The sequence below is a fragment of the Stenella coeruleoalba genome (genome assembly GCF_951394435.1).
Source record: "Stenella coeruleoalba genome assembly, chromosome: 18".
Taxonomy (NCBI): Eukaryota; Metazoa; Chordata; class Mammalia; order Artiodactyla; family Delphinidae; genus Stenella; species Stenella coeruleoalba.
In genome coordinates this window covers 74,541,458-74,566,577 of record NC_137164.1, presented here as the reverse complement: position 1 = coordinate 74,566,577, position 25,120 = coordinate 74,541,458, and the positions used below count along the sequence as shown (strand labels likewise).

Genomic DNA, 25,120 nt, shown 5'->3' with positions numbered 1-25,120 from the left:
CCGCTGTGATCGCTCCCCAGTGCCACTCCTCAGTCTGTAATCCAACAGATACGGAACGCAGGCCTACTGTGCGCCCAGACAGACAAGCGCTCTGCCATCAGCAAACCTGTATCCTAAGAGGAGTCACAGACAACAACCAGACCAATGGGAAAGGGCGCTTTCAGATTTTGACAAGTGCGGGGGAAGAAAGAAGGGGGGCGACTTGGTCTACAGTCAACAGAGCTGGAATCAGGGGAGCACGTTAGAAACAGGGGCTTGGGGAACTTAGAAAGATTACACTGTTAAATGAGTAATCAGATGGGAAAAAACCCTGGACCGAAAGCCTAGGTTAGAATGTTCTTTATTAATTAAACTTTCTTCAAAATAAGAAACAATCCTGACTTTCTGTAGCTGATGTTTCATAAAACTGAGACTTGTATTTTCTTTGTTACAATTGGTGGTTGCATCCCTGATCAAGGAGCTGGCATTAAATTATAAAAGTATAAGCAATAATGTCGATAAAGGAAATATACAGCATCTATCAACCTTAAAAGTAGTAATATAACATTCCCTGTACAATAAACTCCTTACAACTATTTTACATGTTGATAATTTAAGAAAATCTAGACTACCATGAAGCATGAAATCAACCTGTAACCTACATATATTTTACCTAATTTGAGGTGTAAAAACCTTAGTCCAATTTGGTTTACTATTTTAGTGAACACTTAAAATTCAGAAGGCTTTTACACAGGACTAATTTGAAGGACTCAGCTGTCTTTAAAAAACATGTAAAGTAATTTATATTGATACTTTTTAAAATTTTTCTTTCAGAAAAGGATATATCCCATTGACGTACAGCTTCTTAAAGTGTTTTAACAGTGCCTGTTTTCGGAGGTGATGATGATACGTTTGCTTAGACTGAGAATAATTTTGAAAAGTAAAGACGGACACAATAGATCTCTCCTTATTCTCTGTCGTGGGGTGAACTGTGTCCCACAGAAAGATATGGCTAAGCCCCAAGCCCCCATACCTGTGCACGTGGCCTCGTCTGAAAATGAAGTCATGTGCCAGGCGGGCAGCACACTGATGCTCACAGCTCTTTCACAATCCAGAGGGCGTTTCAGGACCTGGAAGTGCCTCAGATCCATCTGAATGAATATTTATTGTCACCCTGTCACAGTGTGCAGCCTGCAGAGGCTGTGTGAGAGGAGTTTGTGGGTCTGACTATGCTGGAGCTCCGTGGGGCTGCCTGATTAACAGAAGCTCCACAAGTAAGCTGTCACCTCCTGCTTTTACGCAGCGTACAATTATTTTCTAAATTAACGCTCCTGAGGAGGACATGTTAAATTCTATCCAGAAGAGAAAGTAAACAAAATTAGGAATGGATAAGACCGTCAGAAGCCACTTATCTTCGCCTTGGTAAAGGGACTATTGAATCAAGAACAAGCTGTATCAGTGTCAGGTGTACAGCAAAGCGATTCAGTTATACATATACATGTATCTATTCTTTTTCAAATTCTTTTCTCTATGTGGTTGTTACAGAGTTGTTAACCAACTGCATACCAATATAAAATAAAAGGTTAAAAAAATAAGTATAAACTTTACAACCACAAAAAAATAAATGAATAAAATTATTCCATCTTTTCCATAAAAGAACACGCTGTATCTCCTCAGAGCCAACTGTGCATAAGCCGTAGCAGCCGGCTTCACTTGGGTTGGGCTAGAACCGTCCCTCTCAAACTTCAGCGTTTGTCTGAATCACCAGGGAATTGCCAGGAACTGTTCAAGTCCCAATCCTGAGGTCTGCAGTGGGGCATAGGAGGTTGCATTTCTAACAAGCTCCCAGATTACACAGTGTCCTTAGTTATCTTCGGGTCCCCCTGGAGTAGCAAGGGGCTCGGACGTGCAACCTTCAGAACCCCCGAATCTCCCAGCTGCTATGGCTCCAACCCTTGGTGCCGGAAAGCTCAGGGGAAATCATGCTCACAAAATGAGGTGGCCAGGCTGTGCCCTCCGCTTGGAGGCATAGTCTCACTGGGGTGTTACAAACAAAGATGTGAAAACCAGAGTTTGAGGCTCAAGACATTTCTCCTCTGAGGTTTTCCTAAAATGGTAGATCTTCAAACAGAGCTCTTAGCCATGGAGTGAGAAACAACACAAAACAGCCTTCCTATTGCAGAATTTAAGCCTCTAACATCAACATCTAAAATTATCTTTTCTGACTCTCCTTATGCATATTTTTTACCAAATTTCATTTAGTACTAATGGGATTTGGACATACCTCACTGCAAAATACAGGTTATTTGTTTCTAAACTATGGTCAAAAGTGACTTTTGTTTCCTGAAGGGAAGATAGTGTAACTTGAAACACCAAATAAAACTGATCTCTTTCAAAGATAATTACAATTGTTTGTGTGCTAACAGCTGTTACAAAACTTTTGAAAAGACTCTATTCCTCCAAGTAGATTCAGGCATTCTAACTACAGTTATAGTCATGTTATTAATTTGCATGGATAATCCGTTTTGATTTGAAAGATGTAAAATCCCAAGTGAATTCTAAACTAGTTGAATTTCAAATAAGGGGTTTTCATGAAGTACACATTAAATATTTAAATCAAATAAGAAATAGTTCAGTTTGGGTTTAGTTGGGTGATCATTTTGATTTTTTGATTTGTTTTAATTCAATCATTTTTAAATAGATTCAGTTTTATTTAAAATAAGTTTCAACGTATCTTGCAAGAAGGAATTATGTACTCAAGTTACACATTACTTTGATATTTAAGTTTGTTTCTGTGTTCAGCAAGTGTGATTCATTTCAGCTATTTTCGGTTTGGTTTCGTATTAGTTTACACAAAAATTGCCTTGAAAGGTTCACCTTGCATTTCAGAATATTTTTCAATTCACAATAATTTTAGAACTCATAACTTGACACCTTGGGTGTGCACACTGATACACCCACATGTGGGTGCGCGCGCCCACACACACACGCACACGCACACGCACACACACCAGTCACTGTTGCCACGGTGCTTGGTGTTTCTCTGCCCCCTTCTGGTAGCTCCAGAGATCTCCTTTGTTAATTTTACACTTACCTCCAGTTAAGTGTTTTTTCCTCTCACAGAATTGTAGTTCAAAATACTTTATGAAGCAGCTGGACAGGTCATTAAGAGTGGTCTTGGCATGTCCAAAGGCTTCTAAGATGCTCATGACCTGTAGCAAAAGGGAAACGTTTATTTTTTTTTAAAGGGAAACATTTATTGAGTTACCCATCTGTTTAAATAAAATTGGGTAATAATAGCAGAGAGACAGGAATATTCCCTCAGCTAAGAGGTTCTCCATTGTTCATGCAACATCATATTGCAATTTTAAGGTCATTCTTTTCTCAAATGCAAACTGCTAGCATTCTCCCTCTCAAACGGTAGCTAACAGTAACAGGAGAATTATGCACAGAGCACATGACTCCCTTTTTTTCACTAGCCTCTCAGTGTAACACACACACACACACACACACACACACACAGGCACACACGCACACAACTCAGCACATGCTATTTGGGCTTTTTAACTTGAACAGAACAGTGGAAGTGCTTCTGTGGCTTTGGAGGGAGGAATTAGAGTTAATATAAGCAATAGTCAGAATTTCCTTTAAAAATAACGAATCCACGTACACATTTGTTTATAACCTTCTTCCGAACCCGTATTTACTTTGCCACATACTCTTTTGCACCCTGAGTCCCTAGATAACCCTCCCATACCCTGTTTTTGCTCCATAATAAGAATTCTAGATGAAGCCACTGGATCCAGGGTATCTTATCACCAGGTGCTCTTGTAGAGATGGGTGCTTGCAGCTTTAAAATGCTCTTAATACAGCTCCACGGATCAACCCCGGCATCTGAAATTCTTCACGTATTTCCTTAAAGATTGACTATAGGATGAATGTCATTTTTTTCTCACAACCGATTGTGCCTGTGACAATGATGATGGCCAAGCAATTCTCCAAAATGTATGAAAATCTGGAAGGTTCAAAGGTATTTTTCTGTATCTTTCAAGATACTGACATCTTAAATGTAGTTCCTGCATCAACCACAAGATGGGCACTATGATACCTTCTCGATACACTTGGTGGTGGCTTACAATTTCTGATGATAGTATTTTTCGAGACTTTTATTCTAAATTAGAAAAAAAAAAGTTTGCTGTTGTTTTTTAACTTTCTGGATGCTGCTCTACTAAGGCATTCAAGTCACCTGGAAGTATTTCATATTTTGAAAGATTATAAAACAACACTTCGATTCTAATCACAAGTCACAGAGCTAAACATCGTGGAAACAGCGAAATATATTAAAACGTCTGTTTCTGAAGTTCGAACTTTTGGAGAGAAACCCTGAATCTTTACAGAAACCCTATGATTTAGGTCTCTTTACAATAACCTAATTTTAAAGATCATAATAGTGCATTGATAGTAGTAATGGCAGAAATGTTTCTGAAAAATAATTTGAAACAGTATTTATGAAGGTCCTATGTTTTGCTTCTTTTCCAACAACTTAATATGAAATAAATATATAGCAAAATTAATAGTGTAATTATATCACATTTTAAGCCTTTATAATATTACAATAAACAATTGTTTAAAAATTCATAAAAAGGAATAAAATAACATTTTTAAATATTTTGGCTTCTAGTTGGTTGGCGTTGTATCTGATAACACACTAATTTCTTATTATAATAGAAAATGAATATAAAAGATAATGAATGACCCAGGCCCAGACAGGAAGTCCAGGATAATGAATGGCACGGCACGATGCATGTGCTCTGCCCCCCCTTTCCCGCTCTGCTAATGACAAGTTCTACCACCGTGAGCAAGTTTCATAAATTCCCAAACCTCCTTTCCTTTACTCTAAGCAGAATAACCCCTTCAGTGGTTATCAGAGTCCAGTGTATGAAGCGCTCAGCTGGGCGCCTGGCACATGGTAAGCATTCAACAAATAGCAAAGATTCGTTTTGTTTTTGTTAATAATAGTAGAAAACATTTATACTTCACTTACTATGTGCCAGGAACTATATATATATATAAAGTTATATATAAATTATATCTAACCGTACACACACATTCATATATAGGTACGAACGTATATGCGTGTATATGTATAAATAACTTCTTTTAATTCGCACAACTACTGTCTCCATTTTATAGAAAAGGAAACTGATGGATTAAGTAAATTTCCCAAGGTTCAGAGCTTATAAATAGTGGAGCTGGGATTGAAACCCGAGCAATCTCTTGCAGAATCGGTGTGTTTAATCACCGTATCTGAATAATGATAAAGACATATAAGGCAGAAAATTAGCATAAACCTAAAACTACTGAACAAATATAAATACATGGCATTCTTTCATTGTGCACTGCTGGTCCACGATTCAAGATTAAAGTGAAATGAGGTGTTCTTTTTTTTTTTTTAATCTTTAATCATCCATTTGCCCAATAGGTGGCGCTAAACAAATGTGTTAAGAGAAATACAGAAAAAATGCAAAACCAATACTGTTCTGCTGCTCAACTTTAAAACAAAATAATGAGAATATTGTGCCATAATAAAACTTTAAATAAAAATATAGGCAAAGGGAAGTAAGTATACATTTCCTCAGTATTTACTGTTTCAAATTTTATTGGCATGATTTGTTCCTATTTTACATTGGAATTTTTCTCTATAAAATTTTCTTAGTTCTGCCACTCAAAGTTACGCGCACTTATCCTGGTAGGAGTTAGTCAGCTGGATTTTCTCAAAGTAAAAACTTGTAGCCTCCTCAATAAAAAATAAGGGCTTAATCAAGGTGACCCCCATCACTCTGTGAAAGCAGTTACTCAATAAACATTTATTTAATTTAAATGGAACCGAATGTCTTAAAGTTGAAACTCATTTGGGCCAGAATTAGTGAAAAGTCCCAGGCAATTGTGTTTTTTCCCAAAACATGACTTTTATGTTCCAATAAACCTACTGCCATGGAAAGTCCCTGCTTCCACAGTTTGAAATTCAAATAATGCGACTACAAACAACCACCCTCTTAACCGATCTCAGCTGTTTTGAAATTGTCCAGGGAAACGAAAGCAGTATCTACAGTGATGGTATTCAAACCCACCTGCCCATGGGGTAAAGCTCACTCTGAAGCCCATCGCGAAGGCAGAACGTAAACCTACGTAGACTTTCAAGACGGACAACTGAAGTATAAGATTAAAATCCAGAAAAGTTACAGCTGTGTGTCCTTTAAAATATATGTGCATTACCTGCATAAAATTACCAAAAATCATCTCTGGAGCTCACCTTCAGCTACCAGTTAAATCTCTTGCTCTCTCTCTCTGCACCCTCTATGGAGAACACTGCTCACCGTGATAGCACGGAACTTAGAAATGGCCAGCTTCCTCCCAAACCCCTTCCCTTTGTGTTTCCCACCCCCCACCCCAGCTCCGGATAATAACCTTTAATTTATAAATCTTTAATTCTGCCATCGATGTAAACCACAAGGAAAATGTTCTCTACGCCTCAGTTTCTCCACGATTCTGTGCTGAAGACCTACCGGTATGTCCTTCCTGTTATGTTGCTACCGTTCTTCTACTGTTTATTCTTTGGAAACTGCTCATCAGCATGACCTTCAATGACTGTTCTTCTCTCACATTATGCTAAGATGTAGGGCAACATGATTTGGTCCAGACTCAACCAGTATCTCCCAGTGGAAGATACCATGTGTCTGTTGTGCACGTGGCCCCTCGGGGCAGCATCTTGCACGTGTCTGCCCCGTGGTACCTCCAAGGGGTTGTTCCACCATCTAACTCTGCTCACTCACTCCTCTCTTTTCAGGGCCACCTAACGAACCTTCCTCTCATCCTGCCCTGAACATAAAGCCTTCTACTACGTTGCTCTGTGTATCAAGGATATTCTTTTCTACTCACCTCCTAAATACAATTTTTCTTTCATGCAGAAAGTACTGGCCCACCTCTTAAACAGACATAATTTCAGTGAACACCTGTGATGTTATAATGATTTGCAGTCAGTTCATAACTTTTCCCAATGCGTGTATTTTATTACCGCACAGCACACACACTTGGATGCTGGGCAAAGACTGTGGCTGGGTAATTTTCAAGAACGTCTTGTACACTGAATAAATGCATGTGGATGATCATTTAAAGGGAGACCAAAAAAAGCATGATGGACATGAAGTTTAAGCCATACTCAAACCTAAGACTGGAAATCACTTATTTATGACACCCTTAATTTGCCATGAGAAAGGAGTAAAATGAACAAATGAATTAGGAATAGTTTCACTGGAAATTTGCATTGACATTATAATATGGATTCCCAGATGCTAATTGATTTGGAAGAGTTGTATCTATCTTATCCAAAAAAATGCAGCTTAGAATGTATTCACTACATAAAGCCAATTTACATAAAGTAACCCAATTTACATAAAGCCAATTTACATAAAGTAATCCAATTTACATAAAGTAATCTAGAATGCATTTTAGAAGTCACACTCTGCTCTTTCTCAAAGCATTGTTTTAATAAATGAGTGCTTTAGTCTATAATTTACATAGAGACTACGGTTTCTTGTCATTACAATTAAGCCAGCAGATCCTGTTATTTTATTAGGTAACCCGAGTCTACTTTATAACCGCATTGCTTTATAGATTCTCTAATCCTTAAGTGTCATTAGTAAGCATATTACAATAGCTGAACAAAGAGTTTACACTACTTTTCCCAAGTTGACCCAAAATGTTAAATTACTTTGAGCTGTGCTGTAGAATTCTGCACATGCCCAATATATAGCTCGAGCTTAATAGATGGCTATGAATTAAAGTCATTAATGAACACATACAATACCACACATGCACTGTAGAGCTGATTTATCATATATTCTTTGTAAAGAGAAGAATTGAAAAGAGAGTTTCTCCTTCTAATCCGCTGTGGCCTGGAAAACACCTGTTAACAGAACCGTGTGAAAACATCCGTCTACTTGCAGGTGTCTCCTTGAGTCAAATGTCTGAGTTTTATCGTGTGAAGTTTGACCTTTCCCTTAGCTGCTAATAGGACTCTGTGGTTCCTCATTCAATCCTGACAGTATTTTAGGTCTATGAAGTAGCAGGATAAGGTGTCTTCATATAAAAGCAAATGTTACTGCATATAATTTAAAATCAGTCTTAATTTGGGTGAAAGGAGCCAAAAGGTACAAACTTCCAGTTATAAGATAAATAAGTCCTGGAGATGTAATGCACTGCATGGTGGCTACAGTTAATAATAGTGTATTGTATATTTGAAAGTTGTTAAGAGACTAGATCTTAAAAGTTATCATCACAAGAAAAAAAATTTTGTAACTATGTGTGGTGCTGGATGTTAACTAAACTTATTGTGGGGTGATCATTCTGCAATATACGCAAATATCAAATCATTATGTTGTATACCTAAAACGAATACAATGTTATATGTCAAAATACCAATTTTGGGGTTGAAGGTTTATCACCAGCCTATTAATGTCATCAAAGTTGACTGTTACCAGTTCTTTCACATACATTGAAACTTTATTATCACCTCTCAGTAATCCCCCCACAAAAGTTGCTTATCTGGCCAATCCCACCAAAGTGTCCCTTTCTACGTAAACAACGACGACTCTAACTGTATTACGTATTTTCAATCCAACTGTTCAGAGCAAATACAAAAAGAGTATGACGTTCAAAATATTTTGCAATATATACAAGAAAATAAACCTTGACGTGAACAATATTCATTTGCACTGGTCTTTTTTTCTTTCTTTCCACAAATTTTGGTCAACTTATGGTTAAACTGATGGCCTATTAAGATGCCCCCTTTATTTGTAAACTGCATTTTTCTTGCTTCTCCATAGTTTCTAACCCAAGCAAGAGACTTACATGTTTAAATTTGGAATCGAATATAGGCCTGCTGGAACCAGACCTACAGGCGAGGTGTCTCATTATTTGTTTGCTGGCTTCAGACTTCCCAGATCCTCTTTCTCCACTAAAATAAAATAGAAAAAAGAAAAAACCACAAGTTTATGGTTTTGGAGAACATAGTAAAAAAATTAAATAACCAGAGACAATTCTCAGGCACAAAGAAGGTGAGGAAATGACCTAGTGACTTTTAATGCGATGATGGCATCATTTAACACTTCCATGTGATTCACTCCTTTGCTGTACTATATACACAATAAATAAATACGTGTGTGTGTATGTTTGTGTGCCTCTGTGTGTGTACCTGTGTACACACAATATGGTGTTTTCGATGCTGGGACTATAAATGAATAGGATGCCACTTCTGCTCCCCAGTATCTTACAGAGTAGAACCACATGATGCAGGTAAATTATAGCAGAAAGGCCTTAGGCTGGAAAGAAAGACGCTTCCGCCTGTCCCGTGCTTTGTGAGTGCAGGTGAGTGGGGTGGCCGCCAGGTGTCGGTGCCCTACAGTCGAGATGCGTATTTGGTAGGGCCACACGTCTGGCCTGGTTAAATCTTTGAGTCCTCCAGGAAAGACGTTACATCTTCCTTGGAAAAGTCATGCAATCCTTCTCAGCTTTCCTCCTCCTTCCTTCAAAGTGAACATCAAGCATGCAGCTCCTACAACTAAGCCGGTAAAGATGGAGGAGCGACCAGGTAGGTGAGAGCCCGGCGCTCAGCAGATCTGAAAACGGCCTGATGGAGGAGCGACCAGGTAGGTGAGAGCCCGGCGCTCAGAAGATCTGAAAACGGCCTGATGGAGGAGCGACCAGGTAGGTGAGAGCCCGGCGCTCAGCAGATCTGAAAACGGCCTGATGGAGGAGCGACCAGGTAGGTGAGTGCCCGGCGCTCAGCAGATCTGAAAACGGCCTGTGGCGTCTTGAGGCTGCTGTCAGTTTGGACATTTCGTGTTTTCCATTTTCCTTTAATCTAGGAACAGGCACCATCCACATATGTCCTGCATGAGGACAGTGCTTTTGGTATTTCCCAGGCATACTTCGTAAGTGATATAATTCCTATAAATAATGACTGTATTATATTCCTGAGACTAGGCAATATAGGGTTAACATAAAACTCCAATACAATAATTACTAAACCAACGTAGTCCGATACGAAATAAGGCTTTTACTGCATCTAGATGGAATACTCGTGAGAACGGTGTTTACTCATCGATAGCCAAAAGTGGAAAATACATATAAAGCTCTTTTGCTAGGGCTTTCTCAGGTTTCTCCCTTGAGCACTTGTTCTAATGAATTTGATTAAAGCGTGTTTGCCAGGAAAGAAACTGACACTTAATTCTCTTATTCACGTCTCAACTTGTTAATAAAACGTCTACTCCCCTCATCTGTGACCATAAACATTTTAACCACTTTTAGAGCGACCAGCTTAGCAGCCTCAGGGGAGCAGGTGACAGTGACCTGCGGAAGATACGAAAGAGCTCATCTTCTGGGTTCAAAGACCCTTCCTTTTAACCTTCTAATTGCAGAGCAGAAACAATCTAAATCTTTCATGATGGAAATTTAACGTCTACAATTATATTCCCTGTTAAAAAATTCTATTACCCAGCAACATAACTTGATGTGTCAGGCGTCTCGTTTTTAGAGAGATTTTGCTTGCATTCACTCAGGGATCAATCTTGAAAATACCATTTTCCTTTTCCAAATATTGCCTGCTCCTTCAAATGAGACTTACTGAGGGCCTACTACGTGCTGGAGTCTGTTAGTCTTCAGGGTAAAAGAGGTGAAAAGATACCGCTTCCTGCGCCATGGGCTGGGGATACTCTCGAGGAAGGAGTAGGTACATAATTACGGTATAATTATAACAGGTGGGCACAGCTAGCAACGAGCCCGTGGGAGACGGGGCAGGTGCATCGCTTGGAAGAAGCCAGAGGAGACTTCTGGGTGAGGTAGTAACTGAGCTCATTCTTGGAGAAGGGGCAGCGTAGAAGGCAGTGCTTATGCAACATTAAACACTCAACCAACACTCCCTGAGCATCTACTGAGCAAGTCGAAACAGGGGCGGGTCTCGAGTCCCTGCGTATCTGGAGACACAGAGCCTGGGAGGCTGTGGGGCTGACCCAGTGGTCACGTGGGTCCCTTTTCCTTCTCCCCACCGTTGCCCTCACCCTGTGACCACATGTAGGGAAAATGATCAACTCTCTCGGCTAGCCAGAATCACATGGCTTTTTGCCATCTCATAAAATCCCAAAACGAGCACCACATTTCACTTTGAGTAAAATACAAAGAAATCTTAGAAAAAAGAAAAAATGGATATAATAGTCTTGGCCTCATAGCATATCAAGTTGCAACTAAAAATTCTAGTTCAACGTGTTCAAGAAACATTCCTTGATTTGAAAATCCACGTCTATGATTAAACCAGACATTGACCAAAGATTTGGGGCGGCGCTGATGGGTCATGGACCCATACAAAATGTGAAGCTTAAATATGAACAGCCTCGTCTGCTAAATCTGTACATGACAGAAGCAGACCCTATGTTGCTTGTTCCACAAGTTAGCTGCACATTCAGCATAAAACATTAATTTAGGTTTGCTCAGCATACTGTTAGGAGAATGGATATTTGTCGTACATGCTCAAACAATTAATTAAAACCATCTATCAAGGCCTTCAGAAAATTAAAGCAAAGGTAGAACTGGGTGGGCTCCCAACTCCCAGTTCTAGCCCAGGACAGAGATCTAAAAATTGTTAAAAACTATTCCTTAGGATGAAGCCTAGTGTGTTACGGGAGCCCATAATTATGAAGAAAATGAGAAATAAAATGAAAATTTGAAAATCAAATTAAAAATCCTCTGGCCTGGTACTGTAAATCACCTACTCCAGGAATATTTGAACTTTGATCTCCAAATCTTCAATTATTCTTTGTAAATGCTAATCATGGGACATAATAGACACTCTGTAAATGATCTTTACACAAAGTATTTAGTTGAATTCTAAATTGACTCATTTTAATGTATTAGTATAAAGACAGAAAGCCTGTCGTAGTCAAGACAATCAAGGAGGTTGAGAAGCTACAGGCAAACAGCAATTCCGAAAGAAGACAGACAATAGCTAGTAATAAGTCCTTATGATCATGGACTTGTCCTTCATTTCTTTTTTTTTTTTTTTTTTGCAGCATGCGGGCCTCTCACTGTCGTGGCCTCTCCCATTGAGGAGCACAGGCTCCGGATGCGCAGGCTCAGCTGCCATGGCTCACGGGCCCAGCCGCTCCACGGCATGTGGGATCTTCCCAGACCGGGGCATGAACCCGTGTCCCCTGCATCGGCAGGCGGACTCTCAACCACTGCGCCACCAGGGAAGCCCTGCTCTTCATTTCTCGAAACGTGAATGAAGAAATCGTTTTTTCAGAATAAGTGGTTGATAACACGGCATTATTAGCCTTTAAAAATGTCCCAAAGGAATATTAGTTCTGCAGAATATTAACAAATCTTACTATTGTTAGCAAAACAATTCCATGAGCAAGTACATGTAGAAACAAAGACAAACAGGTTTCGTCACTGAAAGAACATGCTAGGCATTGTGAACTCTGTAATCGGTAGGTTCCCAAAGGATAGGGATTCATTGGCCCCTCACAGCTTCGCTAAGGTCCAAAGTCTTTGACAAGGATTAAGTGGACTCAATGAGAATTCAGTTAAGTCCGTGGATTTGTAACCATCATTTTAGGTGAGTCTGGGGGGACCTCTGCAAGCCTCCTTAGGTTAGCGGCACTGGGCGAGCCATGCTCTAGAGTCTGGCTGCGAGTGTGGATAACCTTCACTCGGGCTCAGAAGCCAGACTATTGGGCTCACATCCCAGCTACGCTAACTATTTACTAGCTGGGAGACCCTGGACTAATTAGCTAACCCTTCTAATACTCAGCACCTGATACATAAAATGACAGTAATAACAATGATGATACCCATCCTACGAGGTTACTAAAGCAATGAATCAGATGACACATGGAGAGCACCTAGAGGAGACGCTGGCACTCAGCAGGTTCTCAATAAATACGAGTTGTTATTATCGTCAACACTATTACACACGCCCCACCATCTCACGATTTTTAAAAAGTGTTTCTCTTTTTGTGTGTAAGTGAGACCAGGAAACCCAACAGATAAAGCAGATGAAAGCAGAGTTGCTTGATTCAAGAATGCCCGGGTCCCCCACCCCACCCCAGGGGACACTTCCGAACAGGTGTAAAAACAACCATTTGCACACTATTTTGAAAACCAGAACACTAAAGTTTGCAACCCATCGATGTGACCCTCCATGGAATTTTTGATTAAATTCACAACGTAACAGTATATAAAGAAGTGCTTATTTAAATATTTAAATATTATTTGGGTTCTTTCCAGGTTTCCATAGTTACTCAATATTTAAATATTATTTGGGTTCTTTCCAGGTTTCCATAGTTACTCTTGTATCTCACTTGGACTCAGGTTGTGCAAAGCTTTATTCACTCATTCAGTTTGCAACCAACACCACTGCTGAAATCTCTGCAAAGCCAGGGGTACTTATGAAAGTCTCCCTCTTGTGGCAGCGTGGTCTGATATAAAACACAATTCTCAACGCAGATCTTATTTTAATACCTAAATATTTCTTTATTCCTCTATCAATATATAACCACATTTCATCCCTACTTCTTGTGGGACACTTCTTTTTGACGTGAAGAGTTTTTGCTCCAAGCTAAATGCTCCCTCCTGAGCATCTTGGTATTTATGAGCTAATATTACCATTGCATTTCACTAAAAAATTAATTTGAGTGTATAATTTTGTTGACATATGAGCAAAGGTATAAATACCTAGAAGCGGGTGGGAAATCCCACATCTGCAAGGCCTTGCATGGTATTTTGCTCAGCACCACATTGTGGAGAAGGGTGGTACTACTATCAGGTGCCTCTCTTTCCCATGTTTTCTAAGGTTTGAAAGCAAGACACTAGTTCTAAGCTGTAAACCTTCAAAATGAAGAGAAAATTGGATGACTCTCGCAGACATAATGTTGAATGGTTGAGATGAGTTTCAGGTTCAGTTTGTTGATATCGATTCAGCTACACTCAGGGCCATTTCTAACAACAAAGGTGTTTCTCCTTTGTAACGAGTCAAGGGTACTCACTGCACACTTAGTGGACCACGAACTGGTGAGGGAGTAAATAAACGAAAACCAGAAGAAATGAGGACGGTTTTACCGCCAAGCCCTCAGGGCAGAACTGAGCCTGGAGCTGGGGTGAGGGGCAGGCTCACCTGAGAATGAAGCACTGAGGTCTCTGCTCCTGGAAAAGCTGGTGGAAGGCTCTCTCCGCACAGGAGAAAATGTGAGGTGGCAGAGAGGGGCAGGGCTGCCCCGCACTGCCCAGGTACAGCTGGGAGACCTGGAAAACAGGGCAGCACACAGGCAGGAATGTCCGTGAAAAGGGTTCAGGATCCTCTACCTCACGATGCTACTGACATAGTTCCCATACACAGAAGCATATAAATCTCTAATTCTGAGTCTCACTTGTAAACACAAAACATTTGCCCAATGCTGCCCTTCTCAGTGCATTTTAAGCATCCGTAATGACAAAATGGAGACACACATCTGAGCCTTCATTATCTGGCTTGCAGGCTTTAAATCACTTGGCTGTCTTCAAAAAGAGCAACTCCCCAAAATCCAGTTCAGTAGCTCTCCACGAAGTAAGCTGAAACGGCGGCAACTTATATCAAATGCAATTTCTCTCAGCAACATTTAATTTCAGTAACATAAGACAGCAAAGGATATTTAATTTGAAAAGAAATCAGTTGCATCTGAAACATACAGATTTACAAATTTCTCGGAAAAAAGACAAAATGAACTTGATTTCAGGGCAATGGTGATTTTTAATGATCGCCACGGTGACTCAGTGCTAGTATTTTTAGTCCTTGCGAGTTTCGAGTGAATTGAGTTATATTCGAATCAAAACTAAATGATAGGAGGACTTGTGAGTCATGAAGAAATATCAGACACACTTAATTTTTATTCTGCAAAATAACTGGCTTGTATCTTCAAAGATGTCAAGGTTGGAAAGTTCAAGAGTAGACTGAGGGACTGTTCCAAATGGAAGGAAATTAAATGCCCAGTTGTCAGCGCACCCTGTGATGGTCGACTGGATCTTTGGTTGTTTGGGCATGACTGAGACAATGGAAAAGACTTGAATGAAGCCTCCTGATTAAATGGGAACAGCTCTCATTTCCCGATTTTGATGACTGTACGGAGGTTACATAGGAAAATGCCTTTGTTTGTAGTAAAGACACAGTACGTGTACTCAAGGTTGACGGGGCAACATGCCAGCAAATTATTTTAAAATGGTTGAAGGAAAAAAGCTGTTTGTACTAATTATTTGCAACTTTTCCATAAGTGTAAAATTATTTCAAATTATAGGGGAAATAATTTTTTAACGTAGAATCAATGATCTACTGCTACAAGAAAAAATTGGGTGACTCTCACAAAAATAATGTTGAATGGAATCTATCAGATACATATGAGAACATACTAGGAGATCCCATTTACAGAGAGCAAAAAAAAAGTAGGTGAAACCAATCTACGTATGCTGTTAGAAGTCGGCGTGGCGGTATTTTGGGCAAAGGGTTAGTGATTGGAAAGAGCAAGTGTGGGCTCTGGAGGCTGGGAATGTTCCACCTCCAGTGCTTGTGGCAAAGTACGCTCAGAGATGAGCACCTTCGGGTATGCATTATATCCCAATAAAAACATCAAAAGCCTAAGTCATTAAACATTGTGGTTCTGGTGCAGAGAGAGAAAAAGGAACCGCTGGAACAGACTACAGAACTCCACTCAGGCCTACTCGGTGAGATTTGGGGGCCAGAGGGGCTGTGTCACTTATCCTTAAAGGAAGCTGTCAAGAAAATTGATTATTTGTAAAGGAAACAAACATCACTATCTCATGCCATCTGTAAAAATAAATTCCAACTGAATTTAAGTTCCAAATATGAACAGCAAAGCTTAACACATTTAGAAAAGTATGTAAAAACAGTACTCTTATGATTTGGGAGTAAGGGAATAGGGGTCAAAAACACCAATTGTATTGGGAAAAATCCTACAACATCATAGCTAACAACTCCTGTTCAACCACAAACAGCACACATATAATAATAAAAAAAACTCAGGCGAAGACAGAGAGGAAAGTAAGCTGGGCATACAATCAATAAATCCTCAGCATTTTATAAATGACTCACAAATCAATAAGAAAAACTGGAAACAAAATAGAAAATTGGGCAAAGAGTGTAAGCGGAAAGGAAAGGCCAATACACGTGAGAAAAGATGAAAAAACAGCTCTCTTCGTAACCAAGGAAATGTTATTTCAAACAATAAGGGGATACAGTGCGCGTGAGCTATTGGTAACGTTATCAATAGCAGCTTAGTAACGATGGCGCTGGCCTCACTTGCTCTATGCCTGCTGCTCTTCTCAGCATTTTACACTCACTCATCCAATCCTCCTAGAAACCCGAGACTTGGATATGAGGATGATTGTCCTGCTTACAGATGAGGAAACTGATGCAAAGAAAAATGAGTGACAGGTCCAAGGTCACGTGGCAAGTTAGTGGTGGAGCTTGATTTCGAAATGAAGTTTTCTCTAGGGCTGAAAAACACATGTATAATACTGAGTGTTGTTCTAAGAAATTCTACGTGTAATTTGGCAGAAACTTCTAGACTTAAGGAGGTAGGTTTGACTAGCGATCTCTCTGTAGAAATTCTCAAACATGAACCAGGAACTGCACACCAAACCATCCTCAGTACTCTCTGTAAGAGCAGAAAACGAGAAAGTAATTCTACGATAGGGATTAATGAATAAATATAAATAATTGTGTATTAAAACAATAAAACACTATAGGGTATTTAGAATGAATTAACTAGACCCGAACCTTTTATCATGGAAATTTTTTTTTTTTTTTTGCGGTATGCGGGCCTCTCACTGCTGTGGCCTCTCCTGTCGTGGAGCACAGGCTCCGGACCCGCAGGCTCAGCGGCCGTGGCTCACGGGCCCAGCCGCTCCGCGGCACGTGGGATCTTCCCGGACCGGGGCACAAACCCGCGTCCCCTGCATCGGCAGGCGGACTCTCAACCACTGCGCCACCAGGGAAGCCCCATGGAAAATTTTTGAAAGCATAAGGATTCATGACGATTTTTGTTGTAAAAGAATATAGTTAGTATATTCTCTGAGTAAATTAAAACAGAAAATAATGGCACCTGCGGTGTTTATTACATATATTTGTGCATGTCTACAGAATGAACAGACAGAAGATTGGATAAAAGGATAACTTCGGTGATGTATATGTATAGCCGATTCACTTTGTTATACAGCAGAAACGAACACACCATTGTAAAGCAATTATACTCCAATAAAGATGTTAAAAAATCTATTAACGGATAATAAAGAACAGTACATAAAAAAAAAAAGGGTAACTTCGGGTAGTGATTGCCACCTTTTGTGAAGAGGAACAGGCTGAAGTGGAACTCAGTCTGTGTTGACATTACGCAGTGTCACTTAATCTCAGATACCATGTAATTGAAACGTACCTTTATTTTCAGTACCACCCAGAAAATACCATTACAATTAAACTAGCACACAGTGTCTTGGTATCACGTCTCTAAAGCTGCATCCCAACCTCAGGAGTGCGTGTGAAAACATAAGGCACGTTTCATTTTAAACTTTTAAGCGATAGGACACACGTGTGGGGGGTGGGCACACACTGCCTATTACGCTTGAACTGTTTGCATTTTGAATTATTCCAGAATTTAAAATAACTATAAAAGATATTCGAATGATAGTGACGTCTACATGATAATTCATAAGCCAGCTAGGAAGGTTTAGCCCACCTTTGTTCTCTCGCAGGATGAATTTCTATTTGGGGTTTGTTTGGGGTTTTTTAAACTGGCACTAACACTCTTTCACTTTCTCCCCAAGTCCAACCTGGCTCTAACCTAATTTTGACAAAATGCTTTTAAACTCCATTTGTTTTTGTAAAGTCCTAGTAAGGATTTCGTTAGATGTTATCAACACAGTGAGACCCAAGAGATCCAGGAGCATGCCTGAATCTACGTGTACGTGGGGTTCATCTCACATTCCTGCTGTGTTTCTTCAAACCTATTTGGAGTTCGGTATTCTCCTTAGGCTAAGTTTCACTAACATTAGATGTGGTAAAGAATCGTGAGTGTCCAAAATTTTTTCATGATAATCAAACCAATAACCTTTCTCAGTTCCCTTTTCCTGTAAATCTTCTTCTTTTCATGCCATGTTAGAGTTTGTATTGTAGAATACTCCATTGCTACCACCTGGTAATACTTTGCTTGATGCTAATCCTACACTTAAGAAGTAATGTAAATATGAAATAATAATTTTAATAGAATAGCATTTTCCACTTATTTATATTGAACCTTGAAGGTTTTCACCAAGCCGCTCTAGTTTTCTGAGTGATTGACAAACCACCGACTTTACATTGGTTACCATGATCGTTACTAATAGTATTGCATGTTCCCATTCGGTCCAGAAAATACTGTCAGGGTCAGACCCTTCCTTTCCCACAGGCCATCTCTCTCCATTTCACCTTATTCTCTCCATGTCTGTATCATTTGGGAACAAGAGCATTTTGGTCCGTGGGCATTGTAAGTGCTCTTTCACAAATGAGATGGCATCACATAAGCTTCATTCGGGTTATTGCTAGTCTTTGCTGGACTCTGTGAGCCCAATAAGTAAGGTCCTTCTTTACGGATCAATCCCCTCCTATTCTCCACTGTGCATGATACCTGTCAATAAACATCCAGGAGATCTGCAGGATCCTGCCACGGTCTGATTTCTGAAGCCAGCCATGCAGCGTGTAGCTTATGAGAGTGCCATTCACGGGCCCCTAACATCAGGGTCCTGGTAGTCTGTGGAACCTGATGCCAAGGGCTCGACGGGGCGTGGCTGCTGTTTTCACACCATAGTATGAACGTGTCACTCTACTTGCCCGACTGGATTTCCCACTCATTATCTTATACCTATATATAGATGACACGCCCTGAAAAAAAAAAGTTTGTTGTACACAAACAGTCACATACAATGACTAATGATATGTCTCTGGGCTCAGCACTTGGGTCCCTGAGAGCAGTCTGTCCTGCATCTGCTCTGCGGCTACAAGACCTGGATTTAAATTGTCTCTGCCACTCATGAGAGAACTTTAGAAAGCCTAGTTGATCTCCTGAAGTCTCAGTTTATCCATCTGCAAAGAGGGAACGATAACACTTACACTGATTGGGTCCCTTTGGTGATTAAATGTGGTAGCATACGTAAAGCCCTTTGCGGCAGGCCTGCCGTGTGCTACACCCTACTCTAAACCCAGGAGAGTTCTCCTTCCACGGCTAAGAAGCCCAGCCACCCTAGCTACTTGCCAAACCCCAACATGCCGGCCGTGGGGACATCTGGAGGCCGGCAGCATCTGAAAGTCAATGGAATGTGAAAGCAGAGGATGCCCTAGGCCTGGCCTCCCACACTAGGTGTCGTGGTACACTTTGGAGGAGCTGAATCTCATCTGTAATTCGAGGATTCAGGATGACTGATCAGTCTTGTACTGCGTGTAGTCAAAAATATGACCTTGAGAAGTCATCCCCGGGTATTCGTCATCCTTTTGCACACTGAGATCTCAAGGTGATATACCTCTGGTTTGTGAACTCCACAGTAAAGGTTATGGTGAGAGACAATCGAGAAAAGTCTGATACTGAGTGTGAGGAGCCGATGCAGATTCACCGCCCAGGCATTTATTCTCAGACGTGCGCCTGCGCGTTGGTTTTCTGAACGCTGCTTTGCCAATGCCGTAGGCTTGGTCCTTGAATGACGCCATCTTCCCTGTGATTGTTACCTCCCCTCCCCCTTCTCCTCCTTCCCCTCCTTTTCCTGCACCTGCTCCTATGACAGAACTCCCAAAATGATTATGGGTACCTGTAATTCCTTTTGCCCTAGTCGGTCATGCTTCCACACACACTTAGCCCAGGGATGAGGCTGGGGTAAGCATGGGTGGAATGAGAAGGGTGGGCAAGTTCCAAGGCAGTTTTAAAGCAATGGTGGAATTGACTTTTGGTAAGAAGAGTGGAAGGTGGGGTAGTGGGAGGTCCTCTCGTACCCGGGAAGCATCTCTGTAATAATTCTTAGTAGCGTCCTCTGGAGTTTAGAGAGAGTAATCTCTTTCTCTCTTCCTCTCTCTTTCTCTCCCCTACCCCATGCCCCTCCAGCCTCTGCGAGTGCGCCCCTGCTTCAAGAACACACGTCTCCTCCTTTTATCCCCTGCTCCTAATTAGGGATTCTGTTTCGGACTGGAAGCAGCCTTGTGGCTGCACAAAACACAGAGAGCTCCCATGACAGTGTGTTTGATCCAAAAATACTAGGCAAAGAGATGCGACAATACGCTTCGCTATCCACAGTGATGTGGACAACACAGCAGAGATCATGCTGCGTCTTCAGCTGCCTGGAAAGATTTTCCACAAGCAATTTCTTTTTAATTTTGACTCTCATGATTCAAGCTGGAAAGTCTTTTAGAAAAATGTATAAACGCAGTATCATCCTTTCTTATTCCATTGCTTTAACATCATAATACTCTTCTGAAAGCGGTCATGATGTTCAAAGACCTCTAAACCAACTGACCTTGAATTAATCAAAAATACATGGGAAATAGAGTTAGTGTAACATTTGATTTTAGACGTCTGTCTAGTGACTACAATCGTAAGAATTTCGTATTATAAGCGCAAAGAAATCTTTTGACAAAATAACATTCCTTGTCAATATTTTCTCAGAAGAAATTAAAGTCACTATTATCTAACCATTCAGTGTAGGATTTTCTGAGAAGCTTGATTTTACTTACTGTTTCGGTTTTTGCTTCTTAATCATTTGATGCAAACAGGCATGTCTAGTGAGTGGTACTCTACATTATTAAATGATATTTTAAATTTTATACTCACCATGGTGGAATAAATTGGAATCTCCTTGAATGGATTAACAAGCAGGAGGATGTCCCCAATAAAAGTCTGTTAAAAGGAAAGGATATAAATAGTTATTGGACCATATAAATAGCACCTTTAAAGTTAAAAATTATATAGTTTTAAAATCACTGAGCAAAATATAGAGAATAAGTCAAAATCACACTTTACCATTTTGTGAATTGTTTTAACAGTTTGTAAATAAATAGAAAATTCAAATAAAATTAAACCAATAGGCTTGTTCCACTGAACACATAACAAGTGAAATGACTGAATTCTAAGAATTTCTTATCTTAAAGGGGTTTTATAATCACCAGTTGAATAAAAACACACAGAATTAAAACACATGGCCAAATGGAGTGGAGGCGGTGAATGGGGTATGGATTCTATGTTGCTGCATAAGAATAATAATAAAATGTATAACAGAAAAGTTAGTAAAGCACAAAAAGCAAATAAAAATAATTTTAATTAAAAAAAGACAAGTAATGAGATGGCATAAAGAACAGATGGACCAAATAAAAATCAAATAATAAAATGTTAGATTTAAACCCAAATACATCAGTAATTATGTCAAATGTAAACTACTAACTAATTAAATGACAAAGATTATGAACTGGATTAAAATGCTAACTCAAATATAAAGACTAAGAAAACTTGAATGTTAAAGGATGAAGCAAGATACACATGCAAACAGTAATTACTGCAAGAAACGTGGTTTAGCAATATTCAATTCATAGAAAATAGACTTTAAGGTAGGAAGCAGTACCAGTGATAAAAAGGGACATTTCACAATAATAAAATGATAAATCAGGAAGATATAGCAATTCTAAAACTCTATGAGACTGAAATCTAGCATAAAACTATAAGGAGAGAAACATGAACTCACAGTGATAGTGGAGAACCTTAACAATTTTTTCTTAGTAACTACTGGAACAAACAGACAAAATTTTGAAATAAATAATTACCAAGTTGACTAACTGACTTATATAGAACACTATTACCAAGAACCGTACAATATACATTCTTTTAAGCTGAACACCGACCAGTTTCATTATATTCAAAGTTTGAGTCACGTAGAGTATGTTCTCTGATCATGGGAGAATTACGATAGAAATTAATAATGGATATCTAGAAAATCACCAAATGTTTGGAACTTATACATCTGCAAATAACCTATGAGCCAGAAAAGGAATCATAATGCAAATGAGAAAATATTTTGATTATGACATAACATGTGAGATGCTACTAAAGGTATACTTGGTATGAAAATTATTGCCTGAAATGTGTATGTTAGAAAAGAAGAAAGGCAGATCATGATCTAAGTATCCATTTCAAGGAGCTCATCAAATTACATCAAATTATGCAGAATTAAATAGCCAATATAAGAGCAGAAATTAAAGGAATAGTAAACAAATGCCAAGGAATAAAAAACAAAAGCCAAAAGGCAATCTTGAAAAATCTAATAAAAATATAGTACCCTAACAAGATTGACTGAGGAAACAAGAGGAAATGCACCAACTACCAATATCCCAAATATGACATCACTACAGATACCACTGACATGAAAACAGATGAAGAGGATATTAGGAATCATATTTTAGTCACTAAGTTTGGATATTTAGATGATGTGGACAGCAATCCACCATCTTACCAAAACAAATGTACCAAGGTATAGGAAATCTAACTAGTATTATTTTTTGTACAAGAATTGAATCTATGTCTAAAACCTTTCCACAAAGAAAACTAAGAATTCACCAGTGAATTCTTCTCAATGCTGATGTACAGATAAACAAATGTTATACAAATTATTCCAGGGCTTCCCTGGTGGCGCAGTGGTTGAGAGTCCGCCTGTCGATGCAGGGGACACGGGTTCGTGCCCCGGTCTGGGAAGATCCCACGTGCCGCGGAGCAACTAGGCCCGTGAGCCACAACTACCGAGCCTGCGCGTCTGGAGCCTGTGCTCCGCAACGGGAGAGGCCACGATAGTGAGAGGCCCGCGCACCGCGATGAAGAGTGGCCCCCGCTCGCCACAACTAGAGAAAGCCCTCACACAGAAATGAAGACCCAACACAGCAAAAATAATAAATTAATTAACTCCTACCCCCAACATCTTCTTTAAAAAAAAAAAAAAATTATTCCAGAAAACAGCAAAGAGGGAACATGATTCACTTCATTTTAAGAGGCCTCAATAAACTGGATATTAAAAACCTAACTAGTACCTTGAAAGAAAAGAAAATTATAGCTGGTCTCTCTCATTAAAAGACATGCTAAAATCTTGAGAAAAATGTTGACAAGTTGAATCCAATAAGACACTCAACAGATAATATATTTCCACCAAATTGCTTTATTCTAGTAACCCAAGGTTGGCTTCATGTTAGAAAATTAACCCTTGTAATTCATAATACTAAGGAGTCAAGAACTGAAGTTATAGGATCATCTCAATAAATGACAAAAAACATTTAATAACATTCAATTCCCACTCTTGATTAAAAATAACTTTGAAAACTATTAATATAACGGAACTTCCTTAATCTACAAAAAGTGATTACACCTACGGCACAGCTACTGCTAACAACTTGCTTAATGATAAAACAGAGATTTTAATAATAAAAAACAGATTTTAATGATAAAACACAGATTTTAATAATAAAACAGCTTTACTCTGGGATCAGAAACAGGACAGGAGTGTCAATTATTGTCACTGCCAGTCATCTTTTTATTAACAGCCCTATACCATGAAACAATGCAAGAAAAGAAAGTCAAGAAACTATCAAGATTTAAAAGAGACACAAGAAAGTCGTTATTTGGAGACTACGTAGCAGTGTGTGCAGAAAAGCCAAAGGAATCTCCACGTAAGTTAATACTTACATATGGATATAGCAAGTTTGATGAATAAAATGTGCTTACAAAAAATCAAAATCGTATCTCTATATTAGCCATAAACAATTAGAAAACACAATTGCTTGTTATTTTCAATAAGAAAATAACATTTATTATAGCATCAAAACTTGAAAAATGCCTAAAATAGATCTAATGCAAACAGGCCTTCTATACCAATTTTTTTTTAATGTTCCAGAAAAATTAAAGATGACCAAAGGACGGATAGTAACGTTCCATGAAACAAAAAATCCAATATTGGAAAAATCTCAATTATTCTCATCTAATCTGTACATTCAAAGCAATACCAATGAAAATCCAACGGAAATTGATAAGTGGACTTGAAAATATGTATGAATGTCCAAGAGTCATTAGCCAAGACATTTTGAAGAACAAAGTCAGAGGACTTTCTATATATCAAGATTTATTATATAGCTATAATGATTAAGATATTTTAGCACTGGTTTACAGACAAACTAACAGATCCCTACAACAGAAGACCAGTTTCAGAGAGACTCAGTCCGTATGGCAAGTTTGTTTATAACAAAGGTCTCACTGCAATGCGTGGGGGGAATCCACATGGGAAAATATTCGTCCTGACCCTCCTCTTTTACCACTGTGAAATCATTTCCACACTGGTAATGCACCTGAAATGTTCAAGTTAAAACAGCCAAACTGCAAGAAGGAAATATAAGAAATATAAGAAAATATTTTCAGGACCAAGGCCAAAATTCTTTAAGCAGGACACAAAAAGTACCAACCCTAAAGAACTTTGTAAAAACCGCAAATTTCTCTTTATCTAAAGACACTTTAGAAGACTAAAATGCAAGCCACAAACTGGGAGAAAATGTTTGCAATAAATATATATCTATATCTATACATATCAGACAAAGAAAGGATATCCTGAATATTTAAGAAACCCCTACACATCAAGGAGAAAATGTCAAGCAACCCATTTATTTTTAAATGGCAACGTAATTTGGAGACACTTCACAAGATAAGATAATCAAATCAGCAACAGACACCTATTGGTCAACATCATTAGTTATGTGGAACTAATTTTTAAAACCTCAGCTAAAGCTGGACGTGTAACAGGCCTGGAGGGGGTGATTTCACACCCCTACCATGCATCCTTAATTACCCCAAACAGGAAGAGCCCTACATCTATCTATAACAGAAAGATGTCTCTATTTCACTGACCAACAGAAAGAAAAAAACATCTTTCAGCCTGAGGACAGCCTAGCCCATCAGAGACTGGAGCAGCCCAACCAATGAGAAGCCTCCATGCTCTGGACTCCATG

The 25,120-nt window shown here is 39.3% G+C and overlaps 1 protein-coding gene across 5 annotated transcripts in view; it reads right to left on the bottom strand.

The window, feature by feature from the left end:
- Nucleotides 1-25,120, bottom strand: part of MYO16 (myosin XVI) — a 641,507-nt gene that overhangs the window by 238,890 nt on the left and 377,497 nt on the right. For all 5 annotated transcript variants that reach the window (XM_079902787.1, XM_079902784.1, XM_079902785.1 and 2 more), the window contains 4 exons: nucleotides 20,925-20,990; nucleotides 14,207-14,334; nucleotides 8,890-8,995; nucleotides 3,074-3,191 (listed from right to left, as the gene is read on the bottom strand). In XM_079902787.1, the coding sequence (XP_079758913.1) occupies nucleotides 3,074-3,191; nucleotides 8,890-8,995; nucleotides 14,207-14,334; nucleotides 20,925-20,990 (418 nt within the window). The remainder of the gene's footprint in view (nucleotides 1-3,073; nucleotides 3,192-8,889; nucleotides 8,996-14,206; nucleotides 14,335-20,924; nucleotides 20,991-25,120) is intronic.